At 40.5% G+C, this 13992-nt stretch overlaps 1 protein-coding gene across 4 annotated transcripts in view; it reads left to right on the top strand.

Moving 5' to 3' along the window:
- The window catches only part of PTCD2 (pentatricopeptide repeat domain 2), a 101736-nt gene that overhangs the window by 21241 nt on the left and 66503 nt on the right, over positions 1–13992 (top strand). For 3 of the 4 annotated variants that reach the window (XM_032336015.1, XM_032336017.1, XM_032336016.1), the window contains exon 9: positions 4792–4905. In XM_032336015.1, coding sequence (XP_032191906.1) covers positions 4792–4905 — 114 coding nt within the window. Of the gene's footprint in view, positions 1–4791; positions 4906–9361; positions 10338–13992 lie in introns of those variants that run through there. The other variant, XM_032336019.1, reaches the window with a different exon arrangement.

Here is a 13992-nt window from a genome sequence, read left to right as displayed (position 1 = left end):
TAATTATGTAGCAGAGTCAGAGTTTTACAAAAATGTTTGACTACAAAGTCAAGGGTTTCCCTACCACTCGAGACCTACAGAGACAAGGGTGTGTCTTTTTCTAATCCAGGACTGGGATTAGCTGCACCTCCTGAATGATGAAAAGGACATAGGAGTGGATGTCAAAAAGCCAACTTGCCGGTACTACACGCATTTAGATGCTTCAACTCTTGCAATCCTTGGCTATCTGTCACAGTGGTTATGAGAATCTAGTAATATTTGTTTTTCATATGAGAGAGTGCTTTGTTGGAAATAAAACATAGGCTGCCGAGAGTGAAGCTATCTGTTCGTATAGGAGAAATCCAGAGCACGGTGGGAATATGCTAATGAGCCCGAGCAGCAGGAGTAGCTCCTATTCTCTGAGAGCTAGAAAGGAAATGGAGGCACTTAAATTTGGTGGAATGAGCATGTTCTGGGCAAGCGCTATGTAAGGAACCTTGAACTGATCTTGAATATGAATCATCCCCTCCATGAATTGGGTCACAGAAGTATATGTTGTTCAGAAACTTAATTAAAGACCATTTTATTGTTTAAAAATGCTCACTCAGGAACTTTTTCCAAATGTCCAGTCTAAGTTGGTCATATTTCGTGTAAATCTGTTTTGGCTTCCTTAGGGATATTGAAAAAGAGGTGGCTGCCATTCTAAGGCTTAATAATCTTTCAGATTCAGATCTCTGTTATTAGAGCAGGTTTTAAAAAACTGATTTAATGGGCCCTTGCTTCTCTAAGGCTGAGTCATCTACTTGGAATCCTTAAGGGCACTTTGTTAATTATTAAGAAACAGAAACCTGACAAATAGGCTGAGTAGAAAGTCTGTCAGTAGTAGCAGAAATAAATGAAGTTTTTTTTCTGATCTACTTTAAAAATTAATGTCTTATACTAAAATTTTTTCCTGCTGCCATTTGGAATTTGAACTCACCTCATTTTTCCCCCCTCAACTTAATTTTCTTTTCATCAAAATTGCTTCTGCTGCCAATATGACCCAGAGGGCCTGATTTTCCATTTTCCCAGCTAATACTTGCTCACACTGAATTGATTTAGCAGATGATCTCATTGAGGCACATGCATTTTGGCTCTGCTGTCTGAATTTAAACCCATCAATCTCAAAAGAACTATAGTCCTCTCTTTAGCAGTGTTGATCAATATCAAAGGATTAATTTTCACTTCTAAATATGTTTGAAAGTAGCCAAGACAACATGGGGTAGCTTTCCACTGGTGCTATTTGAATTCTAATCATGTCTCTAGAAATAAGGCATGTCTCCAAATGGACACCCATTTTGGAATTGAATTACCTGGCAGGGGAATAGGCAGTTGGTTAGTTTTGCTGCTTTGGTCATTATTTGTCAACATGGATAGATGTTTTAATGCCCCTTTCTCCAGTCACTAAGGTCACCCTAAAGTGAGAGCCCATGCTAGGAAGTCTCCTAGGCTTCATGGGGTAGGCAAGGAGACAGAACTCATTTCTCATAAATCCCTTTGTGGCAGCATCTCGCCTGGAAGTTAAGAATTGCATTTTAGTTGAGAGCAGTGTAGACTTGAGAAAAATAAGAGTCTATACAAATGAACAGCTTTTTTTTCTTCCATGTAGAAAACCAGAGATGGTCAGTTTGGGTCTGGTGTGACATTTTAGGGTAACATCAGAAACCCAGCCTCTTTCTGTATTTTCACAGCATCGTCCTGAGCATATGATTTCCATCCATTACACCTATTCCAGCAAGAAGTGGGAAGAATGGATGTCTCCATGAATGGATGGATGTCTCTTTCCATTCATGTCTCCATGTCATCCGTGGAGACAATGGGTGTCTCACCCAGCCACTTGTACTTACATGTTATTGGCAAGAACGTAATCCTGTGACCATACCTAGTAGCAAAGAAACCTGAGAAATAGAGTCTTTGAGTTTGGTACATGGCAGCATCAGCTGAAGTTAGGGAGTTCTGTTAATCAAAAAAAGCGGGGAGGGGGATGGATATTATTTAGAAAACTAGCAATCCCTACTCCACTATGGTATTCTACTTCAAATATAGCAGACTTGAAAAAGAAAAGATGAAATGCAAATTACTGCTTGGTCAGGGCCTCTCTTCCCTTTTTTGGTCAAAGACATCCAATGATTTGTGAACATTTCTTAGGGTTTCAGAAAATCAGAGGGGCAGGAAGTGTCCTTCTGTAGTTGTTTGAATAGTTTCTCCTAACTAAATTCCCCCTATTCCTTGCTGATTTTCTCAGCCTTTTGTTTGGAATTTGTAAGATTAAAGCAGTGTTTGGAATTTGTAAGATTAAAGCAGATCTAGTTTACCTTAACCATAACCTAAGGTTTCAGTTGAGACAGGCTCTCCTAGCTTTACATTTTTTCTTGGCTTTTTATCAGTAACTGCCTCATCTCTATTGCTCTTCATCAGTATATTTCGAGGAATTGAACTTGACTTTTGAAATCCCTTCTGAGTCAGAGATAGTTGCTGGAGGCAGGGAGAAAAATTGGGAAAACTTAAGAAGAGATGTTGAAATCTTCCAGGAGCACATCATTAATAATTTCTAGTGTGGAGCTCTAGGAGACTTGTCTGTGTAAATTGCTGGGGGACCTCAGCTCTTCTCATTCATTATTGTTGAGGGTCTACTAGGTGCCAGGCACTAGAGACATAAGATGTAACAAGGTCGACTTCTCCTTGCCCTCAATAGCTGCCAACCCAGTCAGCTGGTTTTTATTAACAAGACTTTGAAGTACTATTAGTAAGAGATTTTATCCTACTTTTAAGCTAACAAGTTAATCTTCCGTAGTTTGTGATACAGTAGAGTTCACAAGTCACGGAGAGGTGAAGTGAAGTTTATTAATTAGAGCAGTGGTAGTAGCTACAACATTTGCATTTTGCATTAGTTTCTTAAATCCAATTCCCATAGGGTGACATGAGGTCTGTAGTCCTTTTATACGTACAGGAGGTTATAGTTTAAGAGAGGAGTCTTGAATTTGGAGAACTCGGATCTCTCAAAATGGGCAATAAGCATGCCTGCCCTTTTGTCTGCCGTGTATGTCTTTCCAAGGTGTTGGTTATATGCATATCCTTGAAAAAATAGTCTGGAACAAAGGCAGTATTGGAAAAATAGTCTGGAACAAAAGCTTCTGCTTGAATGTGAGAAATCTGTGGAGTGTTGCCTCCTAATGAAAGGTGTGCTTATGATTTTGCCTTTGCTTTAGAACACTGGACTTACATTGGGTTCTTTGGATTTAGTCTACTTGGAATCTTTTCATTCTGTTCTTTGGGACCAAAGATAGTCAAACTTAAATTGTTATAAAATGGGCTATAGAAAGAACTTAACTGGTTTGCTATAAAAAAAAAAGGAATAGCTCTTCCAAAACACTACTTTTCCAAAGCATCAAGAGCCTTTAAAATGGTTACATCCTTTGACTTTGTAGTTTCACTTCTAGGAAAATCAAGTCTTAGAAGTTAACAAGATTTTTTTTAATATATGCACATTTATCAATATATCGAAGAGTGGTATTGCTTAATGAATCATTGTATGTATATGATGGATTGCTATGCATTCATTATTAAAAATGAGGTATTCTATAATTTGCTAATGAGAAATAATAATTATATAACAATTGACAGGAAGCAGCATCAGATCAGAGGAAAATTATAATTTCATGTCCAAATAAATTAAACATGAAATTATAATTTCATCTCCAAATATATTAAACAGCAGATAACATTAGTTGGGGAATTCTGGCTTATTCTTGTTTTCGTTAACCCTTTCTGTATTTTTCAAATTGTACTAGTGAATGTTGGCAATGAAAAGGGGAAATGTGGGTTGTTGTGTTTTTTTTTAAGATTTTATTCACTTATTTTAGAGAGAGAGAGAACATTAGAGAGAGAAAGCACGAGGGGGTGAGGGTCAGAGGGAGAAACAGACCCCCTTTTAAGCAGGGAGCCTGGTGTGGGACTCTATCCTGAGACTCCAGGATCATGACCTGAGCCGAAGGCAGACGCTTAACCATCTGGGCCACCCAGGTGCCTGGGAAATTTTTCTTTTCTTAATCGTGTCTATCTGATGGAAGGTAGTTAGTGGTATCATTTTGAAAGCCAAGTACGGTACCCAGTTTTGAAAGTTTCTTAATGGCTGCAGTGTAAATAGGAGTACCTCATTAAGCCTTGAACCAGCTTCTACTTTATACCTCCAGCAACTGATTTGCCTGCAACTTCCTAATGTAAATAAATAAACAAAAGTAAAGGTTTCTTTTGCCCCAGAGTCAGTCTTACAAGATTGTGTGATTGTCTTCTCCTCTGAATCTAGAAGGACTAGGGAGGAAGAAACTGTTAATAATGTTTGAGTACCTCTTGTGTGCTGGCATTTTATTTGATGTTCACAGTAACTCAAATGTGAGATGTAAACCTATTTTCCTCATTTTACAAATACAGAAGTTGTAAGAGATTAAATATATAACCATTCATGTAGCATATTAAATATATGACCATTCATGCCAGGATTCCAGCCCAAATGTGCCAGACTCCACAATCCCTATTTTCTGCATTTCTACCTTTAAGCAAGTTTTGAAGTTGAGATGTTTTGATTAGCTATTGGAAAATAAGTTTTGGCTGGTAGACATATATTCGAAGTATTTTTCAACTTGTGCAGGGGAATGAATTAGGAAATAGCATGAAAGCAGGTAGATGCCTCTAAATGTAAGCTGGTGTAACAGAGTACTTATCTCATTGTTGAGCCCTGGCTCAGTCTTGATTTTGTTTGTTTTTTGTATTCAGATTTTGATTCATATCCAGGCAAATATGTTGAAAACCCTCATAGAGATACTAAAGGATGCAGCAGAAGGAAGTTTATCAAAATTTGTGAGAAGACAAGAGTTCTCAGAAGAAGTGGTGAGTATGTGATTGCTGCAGAAATCATTTAAAGGTGAAAGGGCTCTCATTAAAATGTGCACTTACTGTCTTCATTCTCCAGGCTGCCACCTTAAAGAGTGTCAAATATGGCAACACCTGTCTTCTTCCTATTATAAGACTTCTGAGTTTGGGTGCAATGATATTTTTCTTGCAACAGAAAATACCCTCTGAAATTCTAGGAAAACCTTTGTCCTTTTACTTTTTTCTCATCATCTTGCTCCCCACCCCAACTTCCCACACACACTGTTTTCCTGGATACTGCTCCCCTTTTCGCTTTACTTTCTCCTCAAGCCTCCAGTGCCTTCTCCCCACTCCCCTACCCCTGCTTCCTGTTTCCTGGAGGAAATGGAAGCAATCCACAGAGAATGCTGCTGCAGGGACAACCTCTTCCCGTCCTGCCGAGCCTGTGGGGACCATCCATACCTCTCTAGAGCAGGCTCCCCCATTGAGCCCTGGAGCCTATCCCTCTGACCCACTGCAGGGCATCAGTTCAAAAGATGTCTTACTCTCTTTTGAGCATCATTAATATCCCCTTCCCTGTGGATCTTTCTTATCAGCGAACAATCAGCTACAGTATTTCTCATCCTAAAAAAAAAAAGGTCTTGGGGACCTGGGCTGCTCAGTCAGTTAAATGTCTGCCTTTGGCTCAGATCTTTGGGCTCCTCACTCCTCAGGGAGCCTGCTTCTCCCTTGGCCTCTGCTGTTTGTGCTCTCTCACTCGCTCTCTCTCAAATAAAAAAGTCATTAACAAAAAAGTCTTCCCTATTTAAACAAAAGACAAGACATGCTATGTGTTGAGATAGGAAGACTCAACCCCATCAAATCAGTTCTTCCCAAGTGATTGTGATTATGTAACCTCCTAATAAAAGTGCCATTAGGTTTTTTTCTCTAGTTAAGGTTTACTAGAAAGAACAAACTAACAAGAATAACTGGGAAAACCCAGTTATTCTAGTACCAGAAGAGGTACTAGACCTGCCAGATATAAAAACATATTAAAGTTTGTATAATTAGAACTGTGGTTTTAGGTACTAAATAGGCCAGCTAATGGAACTGTATAAATGTTTCTGCAAAACTGTAAAACAAAATTAAATAAAAATGGTAAGCAATTTCCAAAAATTGAAAGCAAAGGGAAGTGAATGAACCCATGTCTCACACTGATGGCTTAAGCACACAAAGAGGACAGGATGCCTGGGTGGCTCAGTGGGTTAAGCATCTCCCTTCAGCTCAGGTCATGATCCCAGGGTCCTAGGATCAAGCACCACATTGGGGCTTCTGAGCAAGAAGCCCACTTCTCCCTCTTCCTCTGCCTGCTGCTCCCCCTGCTTGTGCGTTCGTTCACTCTCCTCTCTGATAAATAAAATCTTTAAAAAAGGGGGGGGGACACAAAGAAGAGTTACTGTAAGTCATTTGAAATTTATTAATTTGTACATATATAGCTAAAGGGAAAAAACTGTAAAGAAATCATAAATTACTGGCAACGATCAGTTTGTTAGTAATGATATTTGTGTTGTCATTTTGACTTATGAAGGGGCCTATTGCTAGCTTCTTCCTCCCTCCCTTGGCTTTTGATAGTACAGGTCCCTGCTCGAGTCTGAGATAGCAGGGTTGGTGGTAGAGCGCAGCTGGCTCCTTTCTCCCCCTCTGCCACACTGTTGCCCTCCCAGCCCCTTTGCGTTTCCACACTTCCACCCAAACTCTTCTTCATGCTGGCAAAGGTTGCTTGTCAGGAAACTGTCAGGGTTCAGTTAATTTAAAGCTCATTTCTATTATAATTCTTAGCTTTCTGTAGGTGGTGGTCCACCCAAGCCCTTTTGGAGTATGTTGTAAAAAGGTAGGGGAACTGGAAATATATACAGGTTTTAGGGGCACCTGGGTGGCTCAGTGGGTTAAAGCCTCTGCCTTTGGCTCAGGTCATGATCCCAGGGTCCTGGGATCGAGCCCCGCATCAGGCTCTCTGCTCAGCAGCCCCCCCCCCCGCCCCGCCTAACTCTCTGCCTACTTGTGATCTCTCAGTCAAATAAATAAATAAAATCTTTTAAAAAATTAAAAAAAAAAACAGGTTTTAAAGTGCACAATTGTGTACATCCATTACTGACACACTTTAGTTTTCTCAATAGCACTGATGTGAATCACTCTACTTAGACCTGGTCCATCCATATGTTGTCCCAATTACATGACTTAAGCATCCAAACTCCATATTGAAAAATACGGGTTTTTATCTGATATTTTTTCCCCCAAAGTCTGTAAGACTGATCTACTTCAAAATCTCCACCTCTCATCGCGTGTGTTTGCTGGCTTTTGTGGGGCGGTGCAGGGAACTGCTATCGAGAAATAAGGGACTGCTCTGACTCCAGCAGCCTTTGAGCCAGCTCAGAGTATGCCTGTCAGACAGTAAGTGCAGAGGGTCCTCTGTAACACTTGTGTCATACAGATGCGCTGTGGGGTGTTGATACCAGCAGTTGTTAAAGACGTCTCATGTGTGGAGATCAGGTGCTGGTATACCACCAGAGGAATTTGGAGAGTTATTGATATTCTTAATTACTATGACTAAAACCACTCCAAACATCAGCTGTTGCTTCATTGATTTCTTTTTTGAAACTAAACTAACAATGAAGTACAATCTCTTTTCTGCTTAAACCATAGAATGGTTCTAATGACACCATTTGATATTTGTGAGAGAGAACTGATGTGGTCTATGCATTTAGAGCAAAGTTATCTCTAGCTTGGTATATTTACTTGGCTGCTTTGGGAAACCATATGCTTTACTTCAAGTCATTTTACCTACGACATGAGGTAGGGAATAAAGAAGCTATTCTTTTTAAGAACATAATAAAGTGCTATAAAACTTCTTACCTAAAGGTTCAGTGGGGAGCCCTTGTTTGAAAGAAAGGTATGCCAGCAGCAAATAAGGTTATGATATATTTAGAAGATGACCAGAGGATTTCTTAGGGACCTGGAATACAAGTAACTTTCATCAGAAAATGTTTACTTGGGGGCGCCTAGGTGACTCACTCGCTAAGCGTCTGCCTTCGGCTTAGGTCATGATCCCAGGTCCTGAGATTGAGCCTCACAGTGGACTCCCTGCTCACTGGGAAGCCTGCTTCTCCCTCTCCCACTCCTCCTGCTTATGTTTCCCTTCTCTCTGTCTCACTCTCTCTGTCAAATAAATAAATCTTTTAAAAAAAAGAGGGGGGGGAGGAAAGAAAGAAAGAAATGTTAGGTTTTATCATTCCTTTTTAAAGGGAAGTTTTTTGGTTTTTTGTTTTTTAGATTTATTTATTTTTTAGAGGGAGAGAGAGTGTGTGTGTGTGCACAAGTTGGGGGAGGGACAGAAAGAGAGAGAGAGAGCTGACTCACCCTGAGTAGGGAGCCTGATGCAGGGCTCCATCTCACTTCCCAGAGATCATGACCTGAGCCAAAATCAAGAGTAGGATGCTTTACCATGGGTTGTATCATTAATAAGGATTGAACTAAGTAAATGTTGATTTTGTTTACAAAGTAGCTCTGCATTATAATTTAGACCTCACCTATTTTTATAGAATTAAATAGCATTTATACACTTGTGACTCTGATATTTATACTTTTGGTCTAAATATTTATACTTTTTGTACTTTTGGTCTCCTCCTTGCATTATATTGGTATATATCTAACAGTCCCTTGACTTGCCTATTTAGACCTTTCACAGGCATCTCACCCATGTCCAAAACAGAACTCTTGATTTGTTCCCCCTCCAAATCTGGTCCTCTCATCTTCCCCATCTTTGTTAATGACCTCACCCATCACCAATTTGTTAAAGCCAAATTGGGAAGATATCTTTGATTCTTCCCTTTTCCTGACATCTTCAACAATAAATCCTTTCAGTTGAACCTCCCAAATATACTTGTTATACATCTATTTCTCCGTCTTATGTATACATTTTCCAGTTTAGACTGTCATCCTCTCTCATCTGGACTATGATACTGGCCTCCCAATTAGCCTTCACCCTCCATGTCACTACACAGCCATTTAAACCTAAGTCAGATCATGTCCCAATTTGGACCTTCTGGTGGCTTCTGGAATGAATTCCAGAAAAGTTATACCATGTGCTATAAACCTTCACGTAATTTGGCCCCACCTCCTTCTCTGATTGTCAAATTGGGCAAACTTTGTTTCCACTGCTATTTGACTCTTTATCCTATTATGTTTCATTGTATATTATGTACCATTTGAACACCCTTTTTATGAGATATTAGGAATGATTTTCAGGTACTAATTCTGAATTTTGTGTATAGCTTGTGGAGTCCATTCATACTTCTGTGTGCCCTGGTACGCTGGTTTTCATCATATAGGTATACACCGTACATTTTTATGCATTTGTATCTCTGCTTCTTGGAGGATAAGAAGAACAAAGAAGAAATCTTGCAGACATATAATGATCTGCTTTTCTTTTTCCCAGCTGGCCAAAGCGAGGGAAAAAATGAAGGATGTGCCTGCCCTTCTAGCCAGATTTGATGAGATCTATGGGAAACTGCATGTAAATGGCCAGGTCACCACTTACACATTGGATACTCTGCTCTGCCACACCCCTGGGGACAGGAAATCCCACATGATGCTGTTAAACAAGAGGACAGTCAGCCATCGGACCTTCCAGCCACTCAATCAGTCCCTGTGGGCAGAGTAACACTTGGTTTAAACCTCCCATGGGTCTGAGCTAGAAGGGTCCTGCTTTTAGTGAGTCAATGGCTTCCTAAGAAATCAGGCATTGTACTCCAGTGGATGGCATATTAACAAGCACTTGGTCTTCTTAAACTTCCGAGTGCACTGAGGACTGGTATGCTGACTGAAGAAGTTAATGTTGTGTTGCTGTGAAGATCTAAATACAATCAAGCGGAAAGTTCTGTTCCTTCAGGAAGGATACTTCCCCTGTGTAAACCTCTGAGGATCTGTGAAGGAACATGGCTGTAGTCTGCAGTCCAGCTCTGGTACCAAAGTAGAACCCAGTAAGCCTCAGTGGGAAGGAATTCACCTTAGGTGGTCAGCTTCAGTGAATCTTCAGGGGAGTAATTACTTGCAGATTATTCCCTTAATGAGTTCAGGACGTCTAAAACCTATTGTGCCACACTGGGCAATAACCCAGGATTTTCTCATGGCTTCTGTCATCCTTTATCTGTGACCTAAAATAAGATACTTACATGGACTTGAAATTTCCACTTAAGGTTCAGTAGTGTCAAATTTTCTCAAAAACCAGAGAAATAAAATGTTCTTGAGAAAACATCTTGAGGTCGTTTTGTTTTCTCTGCAGCACAAACTAACCGAGAACTGGTAGGTAAACTAAAATTTAGATGGTTACCACTGTGGTTATGGACAGGCCATGTGCTTTTCAAAGTAAGTGCCAATAAATACCCCATAATGCTGTCTGTATTGTTTTGTTTTTTATGTGGATCATAAATGTTTGGTTCATAAATGTTTTTTATTTGGATCATAAATGACATCAATTGTCATGTTAATGATCTTCTCTTTTCTCTTGGGATACTTTATTTTGTTTGTGAAAAGAAACGTGCCTTGACAGCAGGTTAATGCTTCCTCATCTTGGTCTGTCAAATGATGGTTTGAAACACAGCACTGTGCTGTGTTTTGTGAGTTGTGCCTTTTGTTTCTAAAGGCCCACCTGATGTCCAACCCTCCCATCTGTCGTCTTAGTGTTCTGTACACTCTTTCTTCAGTGTTGTTTCAAAAACTAAGGTTTACTTTTAACTTGATTGTTTTTCGGAGTCAAGAATTGTTCACAGAATCAGCAATTTTAGAGTAGAAGGAATGGTCTGAATCTCCTCATTGAATTCCATCATCTTTCAGGTGAAGGAAATGACTGGTGCAAATTGGTAGAACTAGTTAGAGGTGAAGCTGAGATGAAAATCCAGCTTCCTAGTCCAGTACCCTTCCCAAGAGAGCATGTTCTGTCTCTTTAAAGAGAGAATACTAGGAAAGGGCTCCCATTTATTGGGTGGCTTAGTGTGTGGCCACCGACTCCCTTCACTCTCCTCATTTGTTGAATGGGGTAATCAGAACCACCTCATAGGCCTGCTGGAGAATGGAATGAGATAATAAATGTAAAGCAAGCAGAACCGTGGGTTGTACAGAGTAAGTGCTACTAAATGCTAACTATTGTTATTATTGTCGGTAGCATTCAGAATGTGAGTACCTAGTTGAAGAATCGTATAACAAATGCATTCTTCCTTCTGCTTATGCTCTGTGAAGATTTAGCTAAGGAACATTCTGTGCCTTTAGAAAATCTTAATTGTATTTTTTTGTGTCCGGTGTTTGCAGAAAAAGGCATTTGGATTTCTCTACCTTCGAAGTCTGAGGGACTAATAGGGCGTGCTTCCTGTCCCCCAACTTATCTTTTATCTTCTCTGGCGTTCGCAAAGAGCAGTCGAATGGCTATTATGCCCTGTATGACTGTGGCCCTGGTTGTTAGCTAACAACCATTCATTAGTTTAAAAAAAAAAAAAATGTGAGCAATAAATAGCAGTCATGACCTTCCAAAGCCCTGCTGCTCTGAACAGCCAGTGACTATGGTGGCTCTGCTGCTGGTAAAAGCTGGGCTCTTCGACCTCTTCCCATAAGTGCATAAGTTCCGCTGAAGGGCAAGAGTACAGAGGGAGCTAATGAGCCTCATGTTTACTCCAAAAATTAATAGATGATTCTAAAGGCTAAAGAACCATCAAAGAAAAAGTTTGCTTAGTCTATAGTGAGCATTTCATTCTTCAAAATTTCATAATTTCTTTGAAAAATGGTGTTTTTTGGCAATCGATAATTTGCCTAAAGCATGTATTTATTCTGTTAATGAGAATATTTGGACAGAACATCTTATTCCCCAACTCTATTACATGCCTTTGTAGATTGTTTCATTTATTATAAAAATGTCTGCTGCTTCAAAGACCAAAAGTCACCCTGATTGAGTCCAGCACAGTATGAGAAGGAGACAAAAAGATACCTCCTTTGTTAGGTGTTACCAGGAGAGTGTACTGGTTCTCTCTTTTTATGTCTGAAACATGCCAGTTAAAGCACCAATCGTTTTTTCATTATGGTTAGAATTGACTGGCTCGGCCAAGCAGTGCTTACTCAGTGTCTCAGGTGGTTCTTAGTCACTTGATGGCTAGGATTAGAGTCACCACAGAGGCTTCCTCACTTAATATTTATGGCAGCTGATGGTGGGCCCTCAGCTGAGACTGGGGTCAGAACATTTACGTGTCGCTCCCTGACAGCACAGTGGCTCAGTACTAGGGAGTGTCTCAAGAGGACCAGGCAGAAGCTGTTGTCACCTTTTACGACCTGGTTTCAGAGGTTCCATGGCAGCACTTCCACTCAAATCACAGGCCTGTCCAGATTCAAAGGGAGGGAGCATTCATTCCGGCTTCCATTGGTGGAAATGTCAAGGAAATACTGACATGCTTTAAACTATCAGAGACTTTTTTCCAGCAAGCTCTCTGAACTTCTTTCCCGTTGCTACTTCTCTAATTAAAGCAACCATCCTCAGTCCTTTCAGCTGTCTTTACTACAACCGGTGAGATTTCCAAAACAAACTTGTCCTTTTCTGTTTAAAACCTTCTGAGGGCTCTTCACTCCCCTCTGGATAAAGCTGTCTCTTTAACGTAGTTTAGAAGGTTCTTCATAACCTGGCCCAGGTTTGCCTAGATCACCCCATTCCTTGCTACTCCATACTTCTTCCCTCCTCAGGCCATAACTGAGGCATCTTGTTGTCTGAAAAGGCTTTCTTGAGCCCCCTGCTTGCTTAACTTCAGGTTAGGTGAGCTGCCTACATAACTTGTACTTCACGCATCCACACACTGACCATCCTCCTACCACTCTCTGTTCTTCACTAGATTTAGGTATCGTGTCTGTCTTGTTCTCCACTGTCAGCCCCATACCTAGCCCGGTAGGGATCATAGGAGAGGATGAGTACTCATTTAACTCACTAATTCATTTTGTTAGCTGTTGGTTGTCATCATAAGCCCCTGTGAAGAGTGTTTTCTCTCCGATGCCTTCCACTCCGTCCCAAGCATTTAGACCTGATCCCAAGCTTTTGCTCAGCCGTTATGTATCCTTTCCTCCTCCCACCTAAAATGCCCTCCCTTGGGACACCTGGGTGGCTCAGTGGGTTAAAACCTCTGCCTTCGGCTTGGGTCATGGTCCCGGGGTCGACCCCCCGCATCGGGCTCTCTGCTCAGTGGGGAGCCTGCTCCCCCCTCGCTCTCTCTGCCTGCCTCTCTGCCTACTTGTGATCTCTGTCTGTCAAATAAGTAAATAAAATTTTTAAATAAAATAAAATAAAATAAAATAAAATGCCCTCCCTCTTTATCCATCCTTTTCTGCCCATTTTTCAAGATCTAACTCATGTGTCATCTCTTCGAGCAGGCATTTCAAGCTGTAGAACTCTTATGGTTTCTCCACTCCTTCACCAAATCAATATTAAGCAGCTACAAAGGACAGGGCACTATGAAAGGCTCTTAAGATGCCACAGGGAGAAGACCTCCCTTTCCTAAAGCAGAACACTTTTAGCCTGCCGTGTTGAACTTAAAGACCTTCGGCCTAGTCATTTGCTCTTTGCTTCTGTAGATAGTACTCCTTACAGAGTGATCAAAATCCTCCTGAAGAATAGACTCTGGTGAACTAGATCCTGGGCAATTTGGGCTGACATTTTTGTTGACAGTGATCCAAGGAATTAATACAAAATTGAACTAATTCCTAAGGACTATTACTGAGAAAATGTAATGGAGAGGTAAGGATTCATCTGCTACAATTCAAGTAGGCAAAATTACAGCTTTCTCTATTTCTTTGCAAGCAAATAAAAACTTCTTAGGCACTCTCTACTCCTGTTGAGAACCTCAGAGAGGAATTCATGGGGAACTTGATCTTGCTTAAAGGATATTTTAAGCTTTGATTTTTTTTTTTTTCTTTAGGCAAATCTTTGCTTTCTGGATATGTTCCTTTCACCTCTTGTTTTGATAGCCATGATGACAGCTCAGTATAAGGCGGTGGTCTTCAAACTTTAGCAAGCATCAGAGTTATCTAAAGAGCTTGTTCAAA

This window comes from Mustela erminea, chromosome 3 (genome assembly GCF_009829155.1).
Source record: "Mustela erminea isolate mMusErm1 chromosome 3, mMusErm1.Pri, whole genome shotgun sequence".
Classification (NCBI taxonomy): Eukaryota; Metazoa; Chordata; class Mammalia; order Carnivora; family Mustelidae; genus Mustela; species Mustela erminea.
This window is presented reverse-complemented; position numbering and strand designations above follow the sequence as displayed.